At 44.6% G+C, this 19,694-nt stretch overlaps 1 protein-coding gene across 3 annotated transcripts in view; it reads left to right on the top strand.

Moving 5' to 3' along the window:
* Positions 1–18,699, top strand: part of SLC45A3 (solute carrier family 45 member 3) — a 44,142-nt gene extending 25,443 nt beyond the window's left edge. For all 3 annotated transcript variants that reach the window (XM_066600176.1, XM_066600177.1, XM_066600178.1), the window contains 4 exons: positions 7,073–7,462; positions 10,819–11,637; positions 11,728–11,993; positions 17,953–18,699. In XM_066600176.1, the coding sequence (XP_066456273.1) occupies positions 7,291–7,462; positions 10,819–11,637; positions 11,728–11,993; positions 17,953–18,339 (1,644 nt within the window). In that variant the 5' untranslated portion in view covers positions 7,073–7,290 and the 3' untranslated portion in view covers positions 18,340–18,699. The remainder of the gene's footprint in view (positions 1–7,072; positions 7,463–10,818; positions 11,638–11,727; positions 11,994–17,952) is intronic.
* Positions 18,700–19,694: the final 995 nt, after the last annotated feature.

Raw genomic sequence — 19,694 nt, 5'->3', positions numbered from 1 at the left:
TTTTAGATGAGTTAATTATTCCAATTGAAATGGAAAAAATTTCCTCCCCCCCCCCCCCCCCTTCTGATATGTGTGCTATGCTCTATTGTGGTTAGATGAGATTTCCAAATCATTGCATTCTGCTGGTTCTGTCCCCTTTTTGCCAAACACATTGACTTTGCCTTGTACTGTACCGTAAATGCTCCGTGTTTTTTTTTTTTTTTTTTTGTTTGTTTTGTTTTGCAGCTGCAGATATGCAACGGCAAACCGCTGCAAATCCGCCCCGTGTGAACCCAGCTTACCAGAATCTTTAGATAGGTACTGGTGTATCTTGTCTCCACCAGAACGGGGGGTGTTTCCTGTCACTGTGGCCATCCAACCCCTAGTTCTGGTGGAGATAAGATACACCAGTACCCTTTGGATATAGATAATGAGGGTCCCATGCTATTTTTCTGCTACATTATATGTGCTGTACAGAACCCTGAAGAAACTCTTCTCAGCATAGAAAGTAATTTACAGCTTCCAGCAGCAATTTCTGACATTTAAATCTAAGGACCTGCTTCATCTGTATGCGTTACCTGCTGAATTTTCTTCATCTTTATTTTGTAGTATTTTTGATTGACATTTTTGGAGGTTTCAGAATATTTTTAACATCTAAATGTCGTCCCAGAACCAATTAATATTATATGTTGCGGGGCTGCTGTACCAGTTATTTACTTATTTTCCTTCAGTGTTTAGTTTGGATGGCATTCTCGGAGCTACAGAACTGATTACTAGTTTACGGAGTTAAATGGTCTCAAGTTACAATGTATCCAAGTTGGTCATCCCGGAACTAATTAGCGTTGTAAGTGTACTTTATGTGAAGAGTAACATCAGTCACTTCCTCGTAGCTTTCTCTATAAAGCGGTGACTCAGGGCACCATGTGAAAACAACTCAAGGGAGGCAACTTTTTGAAGCATAATCTCATTTTTCTCACCCATATGTTGTAATATACATGGAAATGTCCTTTTGTAACTCTGAGAATAGTGAATTACAGTTTGGTTTGTTTAGAGTACACACCCAGGGAGTGAATGGGAGGATTGCTGTGAGCGTGTAACACTAATAACCCCTTCATCAAGTAATCAAGCGGAAAATTCCTAATAAAACGACCAAACAGCAGACACGAACATTTTCACACGGGGTAACTAATCTGATTCCAGTTTTTAAATTATGCAATTTGGAATATGGTAGATTTTCTGCCCAATTAGCAGAGAACTTATTTATGTGGTCATGCTTTAATTGGTGCATCTGGCCAACACAACCGCTTGTGTTTGCACTTGTTTTAAAGTCGGCAAGGGTATCACTCCTTAAGGAGAGCATCTAGCAGGTGAGTGAGAAGACTTTAGGCTGGGTTCACACTGGGCGCATTTGCCGCGGAAAATGTCCCATAGGAATGCATTGACCACTCGCGGGTAGATAAATAGCCGCGGATGGTATTTTAAAGTGACTTAAAAATTTCATGTGCGGGAAAAAAAAACGCGACATGCTCCTTAAGTGTGGATCACGCTCAGGATGGCCTCCATTGGATCTCTTTGGGTGTGGGAGATCCGCTGCGCATCTTAAATGTGAATTAAATAGGTGCGGAACATCCACTGCGGATTTCAAGGCTGGGAGGTGGGCAAAGTACTAGGAGGGGGGGTAAAGTGGGCAAAACACCTCCAGCGTGAAAAAAAACGCATCCATGTGTCGCCCGCATGCAATAAAATGCAATTTTTAGCTGATCCGCACTGCATCCATAGCAGAAATCCGTGTTGCATATCCGCAGCCGGCCTGATTTTTCCACGTGGACATGAGGCCGTATAAGGCCATGCATGCATGGTAAACCTATGCAAATAAGGCCTCATGTCCACGGGAAAAATCAGGCCGGCCGCTGATTCTTCATCCAGAATCCCGCAGCGGGTCCCTCCTTTCCCACGGACATGAGGCCTTTAAAAGAATAATTGCTTACCTGTCCGGATGCTGCAGATCTCCCCTCTGTCGCGGCCTGATCTTTCTTTGGCCCGGCGGATGTGCACGGCACGCCGGCAGCGTGCCACGAGCATGCGCTGTGCACTCTATTTTTTATTGAACTCCTGCTCTCCCGCGCCAGAGAGTAGAAATTAGCAGCAGGTGTGCCGCGGATACGGGCCGCCTCCATAGGCTTCAATAGAAGCCTGCGGGAGACCCGCAGTAAAATAGAGCATGCTGCGGGTGTTTTCCCACACACACAATCCGCACCTCAAGGGAAAATGACATCTGCAGGTATTTACTTACCTGCGGGTGTCCTACGGGGCGCAGATCATGCATGCGAGTAATTCACTCTGGATTTTAAATGTTATTTTAGCCGTGGACATGAGGCCTTAGGAAGATGGAACAATACCTCTGCAGCACCACCTATTGGAGGGAAGATGATACCCCTTCCGACTCATGTCATAGGCTTTTCACTAGCCAAGCCAGAATCCTGCTACGTGCTGAGGGGCAACAACCCTGAAGCAGCTGTCTGTGTATGGATTCTGGTTGGTTTTCAATTCCCAATCAGTGTTCTAAAGACTTGTATAAAGGGTCGGACATTGATTTGTAGGAATGCTGCCATCCAATAGGTGGCGCTGCAGAGGTGGTATTCCATTTTTTTCATTCCATTGCCGGAATGGACTGCAAGGGAGGAGACACAGATTAGATATTAGACAATGAGGGGAACCAATGAGTGGACCAGATTGCCATGGCAGGTGGTGAGTTCTCCTTCAGTGGAAGCCTTCAAACAGAGGCTGAACAGACATCTGTCTAGGACGATTTAGTGATCCTGCATTGAACAGGGGGTTGGACCGATGACACTGGGGATCCCTTCTAACTCTACTGTTCTATGATCTTCCTTAGGGCTCAAACCCACTTGCGTGTTTGTTTTTTTTTTTTTTTTTGTTGTTTTTTAACACGAATGTCAATGGGACTGTCTCTTGTTAAAAACGCATCGCGCAAAAATCGCAAAGCACAAACTTGCCATGCGGTTTTAACATAAGAAAGTTCCATTGACATTCGCGTTAAAAAAACACAAGTGGGTAGGAGCCCTTATTTGCACTTAGATTTAATGCATGATGATGCATAGTGATTCAGAGATGAACAGTGATGTTGTTCACAGCAAGAACCTGAACTACAACTGGCTTCTACCTGCCTCGTCATTTTCTACCTCCAGATTTTCTGTATAACTTCCCATGTGTTCTCAGGCGCTATGAAAATTACTAGATTTCCATATATCATTTGCGGCCTCCTGAGCTCTGTCCTTTTTACCTTCCCTTATCTCTCTCTTAGCTGATCACATTAATTCCCCACACCCCCATTCCAAGCCACCTAGTTATGGTACAAACCACAATGTCTTCTGACTTGAATGTGTTCCAGTAATGCCATGGCTCATGCACACAGCCGTATTACGGCTCTATGTAGGCACAGAGTTGTACAGAACAGTGATGCATCTATAGAAGTGTATGAGGCCATGCTGCACCTCTGGACGCCGGAGGCGGACAAAAGAGGGTAGACTGCGCAAGCGCGTCTAATCTAGGCAGATGAAGACTTCGGTTGGCGCCATGGAGATGGGGACACCAGCATCGGAGCAGGTAAGTGTATAACTTCTGTATGGCTCATATTTAATGCACGATGTATATTACAAAGTGCATTAATATGGCCATACAGAAGTGCTTAACCCCACTTGCTATCGCGGGACAACCCCTTTAAGGCCTGTGGGCTAAAGCTGGCCCACCACCTCATTTTATGTGGCCCATCGGTCGTGCAGCTCCCTAACAGATATTCCACTCGCCCAGCCTGCAGTTCCGGTATGTGAGGGGTTAATTCTAGTTTATGCTTTTAAATAGAGAAAGATAAGTGTATTTCACAGAATAATTATGTGTATATAATCTGCATCTTCTTCTGTTAAAGGTTGAAGCTTAACCACAAATACGTGTAAGGGCTGACGCTTTAAAAATGGACTACAAAGACTCCATTTTGTCTCTTTGCTTGTCTGCTACAATACATATATATATATTTGTATGGTTTTCAACTTTCACTTAAGAAATATGTTAGATTTCAGTTAGAATGATCCACCTGGAAATATTAATTGGATTACCACAAGGTTTCTGTCCTGTTCTTATCTTTAGATAATTCTTGTTGAAACTTACTAACAACCTTACAGGAATGTACCTCCCGATAACACCTGCACAGAGGTGGACATACTGATAAGAGGCTGAGCTTATTAATTTTAATTGTATCTGGCATAAAGCCACTCGCTTTGTAGAACCGTATAAAGATTGAATACATTGTATAATAAACAGGCATTTCTTTGGTTAACACATACGGTGTGGTGTCCATTGAACTCCTCCGTTTATACTCGCATGATTCAAACTGATTGGGAAGCAGACAGCATCAGCTGAGACCCCCCCCCACAGGTACAACAGCGGCAGTCACTGCGGCGTCTATGACCATTGCACCCTCCACAGTGTCTGACTGCACCGTCCTGAACACAGCACAGATGCCGAGGGGACAAGTCAAAGTTCACAGAATCAGCAGTGGCTGCCGCCACCAGACTGGTGCTGCAGGCTGGGTGAGTGGAAAGGCTGTAGAGATGCTGCCCATTCTTACTGCCATTATAGAGCCGGGAAGGAATTTATTTTTTTCTCCCAAAATAGGGTGAAGTGACTCTTATTACAATTACAAATGGCCCTTATTGAAGGCAACCATAAGGCTGGCTGATGTGGCCCTTGGTGAAAATGAGTTTGACACTCCTGATCTAAATACTTTTTCTTTTGATAGCAGTAACTTAGTATATAGGGCTGAAAAAAGCTATATGTCCATCCGGTTTAGCCTATATTCTATTCCCTTCCCCCCCCCAATGTTGATCCAGCTACTCATACTAGTAGGGAGTTCTTACATTTCCCGGCCCTCGGTGCATGCGTGTGACATAACGCCAGAGGACAAGAGGACAGTGTCCTGGAGGACAGGAACACTGTGGAACATTGCGGAGGATGAGGGTGAATATCCTCAACTCCACTTACGGATCCAAGTGGAGTCTTTTTTTTAACTTTGCATTGACTTTAGTATACTCACCAGTATTCGGTGGATACTGGCGATCGCATGACTGGGGGAGGGTGGGGTCTTCCCGTGGCCCTCCACCCCCGCCCCCATGACAGCTCCAGATTGTCAGCTACCTCCAGGAGTCGGCAGCTGGGAGCTGTTCCGTCCAGAGCCCGCAGGGCTTTATTCCCCAAAGGGATGCATATTTTTACATCGTCGTGGATTAGAGTTCACTTAGGCAGGACGTAAAAACATTATAGGGTGGTCACTAAGGGGTTAAGCCTGAAACAGAACCCTGTGTAGGTTCAATAGCTCGCTATAACATCATGTATTTTTGTTAGCCATTAAAAGGTATCATATCTACAAGATTACTTCCTTTCTTTTGCTGGGAACAACTACACTTTTCTCTGCAGCAAGAACACTTAAAAAAAATAAAAATTACAGCAATTTTGGCATTATTTTTGCTTTTTTTATTTTATGGAGCTCACTGTGCGGTATAAGGGTGCCTACCCACTTGCGATTATTATTTTTTTTTTCCTGTGAGGTTTTGCGTTTTTTCTCAAGAGCAATTAGTATAGAATGTGTTCTTGTCCATCTGGGTTTTTTTTTTTTTTTACCGTTTCGTGGGGTTTTTTCACATAGGAACTGTCAGTTGCATATGTCTCCTTATTTTTCTCTTAATGCACCCATGATTATCAATGGAGGGCTGCAAAAAACGTGCGAAAATGGCGCGTTTATCACGCGCGAAAATCGGCAACGCAAGTGGGTAGGCGCCCTTAGGAACGGGGAAATCTGGGCCCTCTCCTTTCCCGCAGACATGAGACCAGAAAATCGATTATACTTGCCTCTCCGGACGCTGTGGGTCTCCCATCTGTCATGGCCGTATCTTCTTTCTTAGGCTCGGCAGATGTGTTTGACATGCCAGCAGCGTGCTGCGTGCATGTGCTGTGCACATCTTCTTCTTTTTTTATTTATTTATTTTTTTTAAACTGCTGCTGTCCCGCGGCACAGCACAAACAGCTGCGGGTGTGTTGCGAGACCAGACTGCTTCAATGGGAGCCGTCCGCGCGGGAAAACCTGCATGAAATAGAGCATGCAGATGCTTTCCCGCACGTGCGGTGTTTAATTATCTGCGGGACCAATGATTCCCTATGGGCGCGGATTACGCGTGCAGGACACCCACACGGATTTCCTGTGGATATTGGGTCTAAAGGGTGGTTTCACACCTGCACTCGGGGCTCCGCTTTCTCGCTCCGTTTGAGGAACAGGAAAGGAGAATCCCCATGGCCAAATATCTCCATCTTCTGATGGAACTGAATGAAACCCATTGAGCCTTAGTGAAAATCGAACGGACCCCATTATAGTCAAACACAGATGTGAAACCGGCCTAAGGGCACGGTCACACGAGCGTAGGCGTATTTACGTTCGCACGTGCGCAGCGTTTAATCGCTGGAAAGAACGTTTTTCGGCCATCATGACCAGAGCTAGAAAGCGTATTATCGTTTGTTCCTACTTTGCAAACTATCTTTTCGGCCATCGAATATGCGTTGGAGCGTATTTCGGTCGCATATGTTCCGTTTTTTTTTTTCGTGTTGCCGTTTTTACGCGCCGTAAAATCGCCCGTGCGAACGAATACATTGGAAACCAATGCCTCAGATGGTCACGTTTATACGATTGGGCGCTAAAACGCGCCGTTTATGCGCTCGTGTTAACGCACCCTAAAGCTGATTTTGTACGGACACTTCTTGTCTGAAGCCTGATACAGTGTGTGAATACTTGGTCAGACCATGGAGTGGTGGTGGAGCTCTTGGCCACTTATGTACAGCTGTTCCCACTGATTGTGCGGGAAGATTTTTGTACAGTTTGGTTTTCACTTGACTAAACTCCTTAATAGTGAAGACTTTATTGAAGTGCGGCATCATGGCCTCATCATCTCAGAATGTATCATAGATGTGGCTTCAATAATACAATTCACTTCATATATGTATTGTGTGTTAACATTTCATTTGTCTTTCACAGGAATTGATATCGCGTTATCATGTAATCACAAGTCTGATACTTCTGGTCATCACTTTTCGTAGCACGTGGAAATTACACAATTAGAGCCGCCACTTATCACCTGGAATCTCTCCAGTAGAAATGGGCTTCTGTCAGCCCAAACAGAGTCACAGTCCTAAACTCAACCCCATGTTTATCAGTGGATCTTAGAAGATCAAGGTGAAGAAACTTCAGTTTTCATGATGCAGAAGGTGGGGATCAGCAGACACCTTCAGCGCCCTCTTGCACAGCTGCTGCTGGTTAATTCTCTGACATGTGGCCTAGAAGTGTGTCTAGCAGCGGGCGTCACCTTTGTTCCGCCTTTGCTTCTTGAAGCTGGAGTGGAGGAAATCTACATGACGATGGTACTAGGTAGGTGAATGTGAATGTAATTGAACACTCATAAACTTTTCAGTGTATCAGACTATGATAACAATTAACTTTTACATTATGGCTGTAGATGTCTGTTATGGTTGTACATGTCTGCGATGGGTGATAAAAGTACAATTATTGGGGTCTTGCCTCTGAGATACCTACCGAGCCTGAGCACGGGCGACTGTTTCCCCTTCTCTAATGACTGTAGGATTCATTTCAATGGAGCTGATGGAAATAGCTGACCGTTTGTATATGCACAGGTACCACTCCATTCTAGCGTACCCTCACTGCAGGGGTGCAGTCAGTAGTAGATGGGGACATGGGACCTCTATTCCCAGGCTCAGAGGTGAGACCTCATCAATCATACTTTAATCACCTATCCTATGGCTTTTGGTACAACCTCTTTGAGTCCGGTTAACACTGGCCAATTCTCGCCATGAGTCTCTTGTTTCCAAGTGACCGTAGCAATAATTGCCCACTGTAAATATTTCCTATTAATAAATTACGCTGCCATAAAATATAATTGTAAATGGTGGCACAATGTGCAAAATGCTAGGACACTTACAACCGCTATTACTGCTTAGCATGCGGCCCTCGCAAAAGTCAGTGCTCAGCAATGCTGATGCTTTCCATCATTAGCCATAAATAGCTGAATGGAATTGTTAACATCTTGACATTTTTTTTCTTTAACCCTTTCCAATCCACTGTCTGACGTCTTCCTACATTCTGTTTCAATGCCAGAAGACGTCCGACAGGGTATTCTTACCGTCTATTGCCAGCCATTCCGCTGTTGGAGCCTCTCTGACGCATACACACTGCAGATGGCACTGTTGTATAACAGCAAAAAGAGAAAGCCTTTTAGGAAACACTGAATCCAGGATTGTAGAAAATGAGAAAAAGATCCTCCTGCGCTCTTTTTTCGGGGCTTTTTGCAATCCAAATAAGGAACTTCCAGGATTGGAAAGGGTTAATCTGTGATTATCTTCAAATGTTACTCAAGAATTTAAAACCTTAATCATACATCTGAACACTTTTATATAATAGCAATATGCTGTATTTCACAGCTATACTCGATGATATCTTGTTTCTGTTGCGTTCATGCTGGACTTCTCCACCTTGCCTGCACAAACAAACTAAGGAGTTCACATAAGACCTAACTGTCCAAGATGGACCGCACCAACCAACATGAAAGGGAAACAACTTTTGGGGAAGCAGACCCTGCTTGCGAGCGGGGTGATCGTCCTGCTAAGAACGACCCTTCATCTCATACCTAAGAGCCCAGCCTGTCCTTAGATGGAAAGTAGGAAAGCGGATAGAACTAGTCTGATGTAAGCTAAACCCCATAGATAATCAAGACACAGATGTCACATGCTCACTCAACACTCCAAACAAGACATGGAATCAGGCGTTCACACACCTATGGATGAAGGGAGATTCAGGCGTCTGCACACCTATGGACGGAGGGGAACAAACACCAAACACAAATTCTAATCTGGATCCAGGCAAACGCCAACGGATCATAGTCTATACCCAAACGCCAACAAGCAGACTAACCACCATCTGACACAACATAGAGCCCGACTCTGACACCAAACTGGATCCAGACAGAGCTGCACTGCACACATCCTTACACCAACAGCAAGACAGTATTAGTGTATCTTGACGCCACCAGGCACTGCTGGTGGAGTCCAGATTGAACGTGATTGGCTGCACGGCTGCTTGCCCCGTAGGTCCCGGAAGGACACTAAAGGATTGGCAGCAGTGGAGCGCAGAGCGGGGGGTGCCGACATAATGGAGCCCCGAGCCTGTGGCAGACAGCACAAAGGTGTTAAAATGGCTAGCGGGACGCAGCACAGACCGTCCAGCCACCCGCCTGGATAGGTGGTGAAGCGCGTCCTACGGCCGCAGAAATTCTGACCAGAGAGTGCTGACGTTATGGAGCCCTGAGCCGGTGGTCCGCACGAAAGTGACAGGCAGATGCCGGGGACACAGCGGACAGGTGGCAGACGGCTGTTTTGGCGGTGTAACACATGCACTGACTGCTGCGGAAACAATAGGGAGCGGTGAGCGGGGGTGCAACGGGCGTCGGGGAGCACAGAGGCGGCAAGCACGGCATGGACCTGACAGACTGAATCCCTGCGGCTTCTGTGTGTATATTGATTAGTGCCTGGGCTGCAGCCTCAGCCCGAGGGTTACTTTCCTTCGGAGCCTTACATTATTAGATGTTAATGCAGGCAAAAAATGGCAACATTAACATATAATAATGTATGCCTGCGAAGACAAGTAACCCTCAGGCTAAGGCTGCAGCTCAGGCGCTAATCAATGCACACTGTGCAGTTAGGACCTTCCTGTCTTGAACCAATTGGGAGCTAGGGGTGTTCTCCCTGTCAAACTCCTAGCTTCTGGTGGCGTCAAGATACACTACACTAATACCTAGCCAGACTACAGAATGACCCACAACCAGGAATGAGTGGGGTCAGGTTAAATTATACTCACAATATGGCTAATGGGCCAACCAGGGGACACATCTCCCAGACCACCAGTTGTTCATACACTGTAGGAGATGTTACAGTAGAGTGGTGAGGAAGACCCCAGTGAGGTATTTCCAACAGACAATGTCACGGACCTTTTTGCAGAGAGACAAGTAAAAGGCAAATTGCAGAGTTGAAGCCATAAGCTAGCCATGGACTAGGCTGACTTAATAGGCTGACCCTGGTTCCACTACCTGTTACGGATGGCACACCATAACCGTTTTATGGTTATATAGTCATGCATGTGAAAACAATTACTATCATATAATCTGCATAGGATGTTTCTGGGGCTGAGTGTATAAATGTTCATTTAAATACTACATTTTCTTGTACAAGTGGGGTTTGTGTTTTATTTATTTATTTTTTTTGTGCAAGTAAAGTGTATATTCGATTAAGACTCAATAGACACAGGCAGATTTTTGCTGCGGAATCCAGAGCAGGCATCTGCTTCTAGATTCTGCATCAATAACCCTCCATAGCATGCTGTGGAAAAAAGGATTTTTCATGCACACGAGCGGAAACAAACTGCGGTTTCCGCTCGCGGATTAAAAATCGTAGTATGCTCCATTTTCCTGCAATTCCCAGTCAATGGAAAGTCAATGGAAACCGGACTGGCCACAGATTCCGCAGGAAAAGCAGGAGTTTAAAATAAAAACTGTACTGTGCATGTACACATGAAGATCAAGAACGGCAGGTATGTGCGGACGCCTGGCGGATTCCGTGCGGGATTCTCCATGCAGAATCTATGCATGCCCACGTACATTTGGCCCAAGTCTTGTTTGCTTAATGTCTACAGTAATTAAAATGTTCCTTCGCTTCTAGGTCTCGGTCCCATTCTTGGTCTCTTGGTCGTACACCTAATAGGCTCTGCAAGTGACCGCTGGAGCAGCAGATTTGGCCGTCGGCGGCCCTTCATCTGGCTACTATCTTTTGGAGTATTGCTCAGCCTCCTTATCATTCCTTCTGCCAAACATCTAGCCACTTTATTTGGACACCACCGTGCCGGCCTGGAGGTGTTCTTTCTCATATTTGGTATTGGTTTGCTAGACTCCTGTGGACAAGTGTGCTTCACCGTTGTGGAAGCTCTACTCTCCGATCTCTTCCCAGAAGGAGACGCCTGCAGAAGAGCTTTCTCTGTGTATGCCTTAACTGTTGGCATAGGAGCATGTGTTGGATACTTATTGCCTTCTGTGGACTGGCGGGACAGCTGGTTGGCACAACAATTAGGTGGCCAAGAAGAGTGCCTTTTCACACTCCTACTTATTATATTTTCGGGATGTATCTTTGCCACATTTTTTGTTACAGAAGAGGTCAAAATGAATGCTGGACAGCCAGATCTATGTTCAGAACCAGCAGGCAAGACATGGACTTGCATAAGAACATGTCAACTTTGGTCTCTACCACACAAGGTTTGCCGAACGGCCTTGGCACTGAGAAATATGTGTGCTTTGGTATCGCGACTCAGGATGTTTTGTTGCAGAGTTCCTGTTGCTCTGTGGCGCCTGTTTGTAGCCCAACTGTGTTCGTGGATGGGCCTTATGACTTTTATTCTCTTTTACACTGACTTCATTGGAGAAGGACTTTATAATGGTGTGCCAGCAGCAGAGCCGGGGACTGAGGCTAGGCTTCGATATGATGAAGGTCAGTTACAGTAGAGAAGTCTGATTCTACCTTAGTATCCAGTATGATGTGTTTTCCCTGCTTACTTCTTCTTTTTGAATTCTTGACTAGGCGTGCGGGTGGGAAGCCTGGGCCTCTTCCTTCAGTCTGTGACATCAATAGTGTTTTCGTTCTCCATGGATTACTTGGTGAAGACTTTTGGAACGCGATTTGTCTACCTGTTTGCAGTTTCCTGCCTCCCTATTGCTGCAGTAATCACATGCTTTTCCCATAGTATTACAATGGTAACGGCATCAGCCGCTATGACAGGCATCCCGTTTTCTGTACTGCAAATCCTGCCGTACACGCTTACCTCACTTTACCATCACAACCGACATGTAAGTTATCTCCTTTTAGTATTTTAGAATGCAAAATGTAATTTTATTATATAACAATGACTTAAAAATAGTGTGAAAAAATGCAAGGTCATTTATATCAACCCAAAAAAGACATTTTGGGGAAAATTCATTAAAAATGCTGTTTCAAATGCCAGTCTTAATATTCTTCCCACCGGCGCTTAAGGGGCTTTAACCCCTTCAGTGGCAGGTTTATTATTACCAGCCACTGAAGGGGTTAATCTCCGGGGCTTGCTGTGCTGAGTATGCAGTAAAAACCCTGGAAGATTTCAGATGATAGCTCAGTGCTCTGCACATTTCAGCAGTAGAGCTATCCACGGAAATCTTCTGGGGTTTAACAGAATGGTCAGTGCAGCAAGCCCTGGAAATTTTCTGGGCGTGCCACTGAATGGGTTAATGTATGAGGAGGTGCACAGAAACACATGCCAACTAGGAGCTACACTAGATTGCTTGTATGATTTACACCAGTTTCTGACGTAAATTTATGCATAAATGTGGCGGCCCAGATTAGCCACACCTACGTCTGACAAAGCCACCCCCCTCGCTTTCCTGAAAATTGCTGAGAGCTGGCATATGTTGCTTAATTTTTTGCACAAGTTAAGCTTGCGCCAAAATTTGCAACTTCTCTACACTAAGTTTTACCCTCATGCATTTCCTCTTTAAAACTTTCCGAATGAAAATTGGGGTTCAGTGTTTTCTATAAAGACAACGTATTATTTATCAGTATGATTTGGAAATTGGAGTTTCTTTATTGCAGGGAACAATGTAACCTATCGCTGGAATTTTTGTTTTGTGTTTTATCTACTTTTTACCTAAAGCCCCCCCCAAAATAAGTATTTTTCTAAATTTTCATTATTGCAAAAGTTGGTTGCGAAATTCTGAGTTTTGACTTCCTGGCATCTATAGCGCCTCCCCCACCAGCCCCAACACACTACCTGGATACAGCATAAGATCTCTCTGTTAGTATAATTCATAAGATCTCCTAATAAGAGAAGTGTTTAACTCATCAGTTACCAGTAACATTAAAGCTGCATTCCCACGAACGTATATCGGCTCAGTTTTCACGCCGAGCCGATATACGTCGTCCTCATCTGCAGGGGGGGAGGATGGAAGAGCCAAGAGCAAGCACTGAGCTCCAGCCCCTCTGCACTATTTGCAATGAAAGGAGGTGGAATGGGGGTGGGGCTAAGTCCCGACAATTAGCCCCACCCCGTTCCGCCTCTCCCCGTTGCAAATAGTGCAGAGGGGCAGAGAGGAGGTAGAGAGGGGGCGGGAGCTCAGTTCCTGCTCCTGGCTCTTCCATTTCCCCCCCCCCCCCCCCTGCAGATGAGGACGACGTATATCGGCTCGGCGTGAAAACCGAGCCGATATCCGTACGTGGGAATGCACCCTAATACAGCATTAACCTATCCATAAACACAGCCAGTCCTAGTTTAATTAAACCCTTAGCGGAAAACCTTCTGCGAGCAGAGAGAACCGTTGTGGGGAGACTCCTTATGTGAAATTATGTTTGTTTTGTTGGTTTTTACAGAAAACTTTTAATGATGATAAATTGCAAAAAGACATATTTGGGGGGTCTGTAAGGAGATAAAAACGCATACAGAAATTCCAGTGACAGCTCTTTTTTTAGGAAGCTGCGGAATAAGTTGGCGCTATACAAATAAAGAGGATATTATGAAAATCTGTCCCGTCAATGTACTGCATTTATTAATGAGGTTATGTGCCTATGATTCTTCTCTCTTGCTTCATCTGTCAATGACTTCCATGGACCTGCATATTTAAAGAGGTTGTCTTATCAAGAGACGTTCTCTCTTCCTGATTGGGGATTACTAGGTGATCGGAGGGTTTTGACCGATCGCTAGGCACTGAAATGAATGGAGTGGTGGTCAGGTGTGCCTACTGCCAATCCATTCACTTCGGGGGGGTTGCCATTATGTAGATTACCTTCGGGAATGGTGGGGGCTCTGAGGATGGGGAATAACTTCTGTTCATTGAATAACCCCATTAACACTTTTTTTTTTTACTGGTCCTTTGCTTAACTGAATATGCCTACAAGCTCTCACAAAATGAAACAAATGGTTTATGACAGGACCAGTATAGGAGGTCGGTTCCTGGAAAATGCCCACAGTTTGAATCTTCACACCCTAAATTTGTGCTCCTCATTAGCCAGTACAGTCTTTAAAGGGGTTGTCCCGCGCCGAAACGGGTTTTTTTTTTTTTTTTTTTTAAACCCCCCCCCCCCCCCCCCCCCCCCCATTCGGCGCGAGACAACCCCGATGCAGGGGTTAAAAATACCACCCGCACAGCGCTTACCTGAATCCCGGCGGTCCGGCGTCTTCATACTCACCTGCTGAAGATGGCCGCCGGGATCCTCTGTCTTCATGGACCGCAGGGCTTCTGTGCGGTCCATTGCCGATTCCAGCCTCCTGATTGGCTGGAATCGGCACGTGACGGGGCGGAGCTACACGGAGCTACACGGAGCCCCATAGAGAACAGGAGAAGACCCGGACTGCGCAAGCGCGGCTAATTTGGCCATCGGAGGGCGAAAATTAGTCGGCACCATGGAGACGAGGACGCCAGCAACGGAGCAGGTAAGTATAAAACTTTTTATAACTTCTGCATGGCTCATAATTAATGCACAATGTACATTACAAAGTGCATTATTATGGCCATGCAGAAGTGTATAGACCCACTTGCTGCCTCGGGACAACCCCTTTAATGACTTTCGTCATTAAAAAAAATACTTTGGTTATGGTTGCATTTCAACAGTGAGACTAATTTATGGATTTTGTCTTTAAGAAAGAATTGCAAAGCAAGGCCTTATGTACACAGGCGTATTGTAGAAAACTATATAATTTCCCCTTTAAACTGTATGGGGCCTTTCTATAGACTCCTGTTTCATACATGTGCCTTTATTTATTTATATATTTATATATTTATATATATAATTTTATCTAAAAAATTTAAAGGGGTTGTCTCGCGAAAGCAAGTGGGGTTAAGCACTTCTGTATGGCCATATTAATGCACTTTGTAATATACATCGTGCATTAAATATGAGCCATACAAAAGTTATTCACTTACCTGCTCCGTTGCTGGCGTCCCCGTTGCCATGGCTCTGTCTAACTTCGGTGTCTTCTTGCTTTTTTAGACGCGCTTGCGCAGATCTATCTTCTCCGCTCGGCTCGGCATCACCGGCATTTTGGCTCCGCCCCTTGTACGCATCATCGCGAAGCTCCGCCCCCGTCACATGTGCCGATTCCAGCCAATCAGAGGCTGGAATCGGCACATGTGACGGGGGCGGAGCTTCGCGATGACTCGTACAAGGGGCGGAGCCAAAATGCCGGTGATGCCGAGCCGAGCCGAATGGAGAAGATAGATCTGCGCAAGCGCGTCTAAAAAAGCAAGAAGACACCGAAGTTAGACAGAGCCATGGCAACGGGGATGCCAGCAACGGAGCAGGTAAGTGAATAACTTCTGTATGGCTCATATTTAATGCACGATGTATATTACAAAGTGCATTAATATGGCCATACAGAAGTGCTTAACCCCACTTGCTTTCGCGAGACAACCCCTTTAAGTTGGATATGGCACATACAGTATCTGACAAAAATGCTGCATTATTGAGATGTTAGAGTAATCTTACCAGTGGGTGCAGAGAGGGGGGCACTGTTAGTGTGGGACCACTGAAGATGTTACTTTTACTAGTAGTGGGCCACAGAGGGGGCACTGTAACTTTGTGGGGCCACAGAGGGTAGAGTATTACTATGGGGGTTACTAAGCATGGCAACAGAGGTAGCAAAAGGAGAGAAGAGTGTGCAGAGACAAGTTATAGAAAAGATATTGGATGTCAGTATATCCTCACCGCAAGTTTTTTAGTTGCAGAAAATACATCCAGAGATTTTTTTTTGGCTTTAAAAGAGCCTTCCTCAAACCTTCTCAAGAGCTGGTATTTATTATATGATGACTGCATTATTTAGTGGTACACTAGCTCTGAGCTGTGTGTTTTTGGGAGAGGTACGTACATTCTTTGCACAGGGACCCTCTGCACTCCCTGTCTCCCCCGAACAGTAGCACATATAAGGCCAGCCTTATGGTCCTTTTTTTTTTCATGGGCCGATTACTGGGCCTGAGCGTTTTTCAGAAGGTTCGTTGGTCTAACATTCGGGCTGTGTAAACACTTGTTAATGAGCTGACTAACTCATTTATGCAGGCATAAAATAGCTGTTCAGATCGTATTAACAGCGAGATGTGCTGCAGGCCTATAGAGATGAATGATTGCATCAGTGATCATTCGACCCCCATAAGCTAAATACTTAACCCGTGTAAGTAAAAAAACAAACAAACAAACAAACAAACGCTTGCTACTCCAGCCCGAAAATACAATCCATATGAAACAACCATTAGGTGAAATGGCACCCTGCCTTGTGCAGAATTTTCTTTTGTCGTACTGTAACTATTGTAAGGAGAGAAAATTCTATGAGCCAAAATTATTATAGTAAAAAATTAAGTGCATTTAAAGTTTTTATTCAGGAATACAATTTCAACAATGTACACAGCCCTTTGGGTGTACGTCACCACCTGATGCAGTGAGACACAGACCATACAATGGGACCGCCAGGAAGTGGGCGGTGTGAATGAGAGTAGCCGTCCGCAGCACAGAACAGCTTCTCCATACAGCATATACTGTCGGGGAAAAGAGCAGTGGAGGCAGAAGAGAACTACTAATCACAGCGCCGTGGGCAGATGTGGGGTGCAGAAGAAAGTAGTATGTTTGTGAGAATTAATAAAATCTAGAAAGTGGGCTTCACTAATAGAGTTTTATAATGGAAACAGCCGTGTCAGCACTTCTTCATCTTCTTATCTCTACATCTGTTTTCTACTTTCTGAATGTTTATTCTTTTCTCCTACCTTGCTTACCTTGGATGGCCATCTGCTCATGGACAACAGAAAAGTTTTCCTCTGTTCTGTAAGTTGTTCTGTTTTTTTTTTCTTCTTCTTCTTCACCTCTTGCACAGGAAGCTCTTCTTGCTTTCAGTCATACCTTTTCTTACATGTCAGCCTATAGAGTGTATATTTCTCTGTAATACAATATTACTATTGTGGTATTTTCATTTGGCTATTAATATATGCTCTCTGGCAATGTCTTACTGCTTCTTGCTGCAGCGCAAAATCATTTCAATACAGGGTGTAGTCACATAACCTGATCCAGTGCTATTTCTCAATATGGGTGTCTTATATTGGAACAGCGCACTTGAATAGGAAGGCATGGATACAAGATGGTATGGCGAATGCAGACCCTAGGGCCCCAGAGTATGGAATTCAATTTTTTGCTGTAACCCCTGTAAATGAGAGAGTTAAACCCAATTGCAGAGCTGAAGAGGAGCACGTGAGAAGCAGAAATCTGCTTTCCATGTCGAAGTCCCGTGTTATAGCGCTGCTAAGACTGATTTAAGGAAGGTGTACTTGCAGTGGCCTCCTGCTTCTACGTTAGGGGCTGATCATTCAGGTAGTTATCCATCTTTCAGTACCGATCTGCATTGAGAGTCCCTAGAATGAACACCGGTCCAATGACTGCTCCATATATGTATTGAGGAGAACACTCCCAGTATGCTTTCCTTACATCAGCTATAGCAGCGGTCCCACAGGACTTTGAGACAGGAAAAGAGGACTTCTGATTCTCACGTGCTACTCTTCAACTTTGAAATTGGTTTTTACTCTTTCTCTCTTACAGGGACCACAACACAATTGCAATCCATGTTTTGGGCCTCTAGGGGCCTGTGCATCATAGCATCATGCAGCATATCCAGGTCTTCCTATTCAAGTACACTATTATTCCCTCAATATAGGACCCCAGTATTGAGATGTAGCGCTGGATTAATCTTTCCGACTACACCTTGTATAATGACCTTCCAGAAACTGAATTTGTCTATCTGTCCAACAGGTTTTTCTCCCAAAGTACAAGGACAAGGCTGAGCATGAAAAAAATGAAGAAGAGCGAAAGCCTGGATTCCCCAAAGAGGCCTTAAATAACAATAGTGTCCCACTGTTTCCCTCGTCTTTGTGTACTGCTTCTCCTCCTAACCACCCTGCTGTGGTTGGAGAACCTCCTACGGCACCCAACGGGATCTGCTTGGACATGGCCATACTAGACAGTGCCTTCCTCTTGTCTCAGGTGGTTCCGTCCCTCGTTATGGGTTTCATTGTACAGATGACGCAGACAGTTACGGCCTACGTTGCATCAGCGGCTGCTTTTGGTTTGATCGCTATATATTTTTCCAACAAAATAGTCTTTGATAAGAGTGACGCAGTGAAGCTGTTCCCTCCGTAGCGCCACCAACTTCTTCGTGTTTGATAGCTGGTAAATTATTGTATAAATGAAGCCACTGTGTTTTTTGCTGTACACTTACATTTGACCAATTGCAGTAGATTATTCCAAAGACATGACACGGTTTTTGTGTCCAGAAATGATTACGGGGTTAACATGGCCTTATGATTTACTTAATTGCTTGAATTAGAAATGTGCAGTCAGGTGATTCCTTCTTTCTATTTATTTCTGATTTTCCATTTGTTCCACTTTCGTGCTTCAAGTAACAATGTAGTGTGACCGTATGGACCTTATGTTGCTCCACTGGCTGTGATTATGTGTGCTAATAAAGACGACCTGCAAGGGCAAAAAGAACCACATTTAGGGCGGCTTGACACGGGCATGTGCGCGATTGCACGGGATCTCTTCGAAACGTATTTGTACCGTGAACAAAGGTGTGTGTGTGTGGTTGTGTGTGTGGTGTTTTTTTTTTTTTTTTCCTTCTATTTTTTTTTTGTGCACGTATCAGCCTGGTTTACTGTACTTTTATTGCATGTTCATTTGCGCATGGCAGACAAATATACCTTGATTTACATGGCTATTTAGTCTGAGTTCCAGATGTTTTTCCAGCCAAATTGCGCAGTGTCTTGCACGTGTTTTCATATTACGGCTGGGATAAGGCAAATTTGCTGGACATTTTGCACCAAAAATATACTATAACCTACGGAAAAATACATGTGAATGGAGGGTTTCACACACAGGAGAAAGTGCAGCATGGATTTAACCCTTTCCAATCTAGAGTCTTACCTCGTCCAACATTGACATGTCCCTGCATAGCTCAGCTGTTGGATAAGATCCACCACGTTTCTAACACTATGCAGAAGAGAGCTGCGATGTCTGATCTCTTCTGTATATTACAGTATGCAGAAGATAAATCAGACATCGCAGCTCTCTTCTGCATAGTGTAGTGTACATATACAGGAGGGAACTCCGATGGCAGACCGCTCTCCTGCATACTGTAATATATGTACATAATAAATATATACATATTAACTTCATTTTTAAAAAAATGGTAATTACAATTTTATAACACTTTTTTTTAAATGTGTTTCTGTTGAGTAATTCCAAGTAATCCACAAAGCACTTAACCACCCAAAATAGTGAGTGGGTGCAGGGAAGTTGGATTGGAAGGGGTTAAGGGTGCATGTACACAGGGGAGCGTGATAGAAACTTGGACCAATATTGTGCTTATAAAATTGCGACTCAATGCGAGCAAGGACCTTTTTTGCTTAAAAACATTGCATCTATAGAAGGCTACATTCACACGGAAGTGAATCTCTCGTGAGTTATGTGCGTTGCGAGATGCACAAAACTCGCAT

This window comes from Eleutherodactylus coqui, chromosome 4 (assembly GCF_035609145.1).
Source record: "Eleutherodactylus coqui strain aEleCoq1 chromosome 4, aEleCoq1.hap1, whole genome shotgun sequence".
Classification (NCBI taxonomy): Eukaryota; Metazoa; Chordata; class Amphibia; order Anura; family Eleutherodactylidae; genus Eleutherodactylus; species Eleutherodactylus coqui.
Note: the sequence above shows the minus strand (reverse complement) of the source record. Positions and strands in the feature narration are given on the sequence as shown.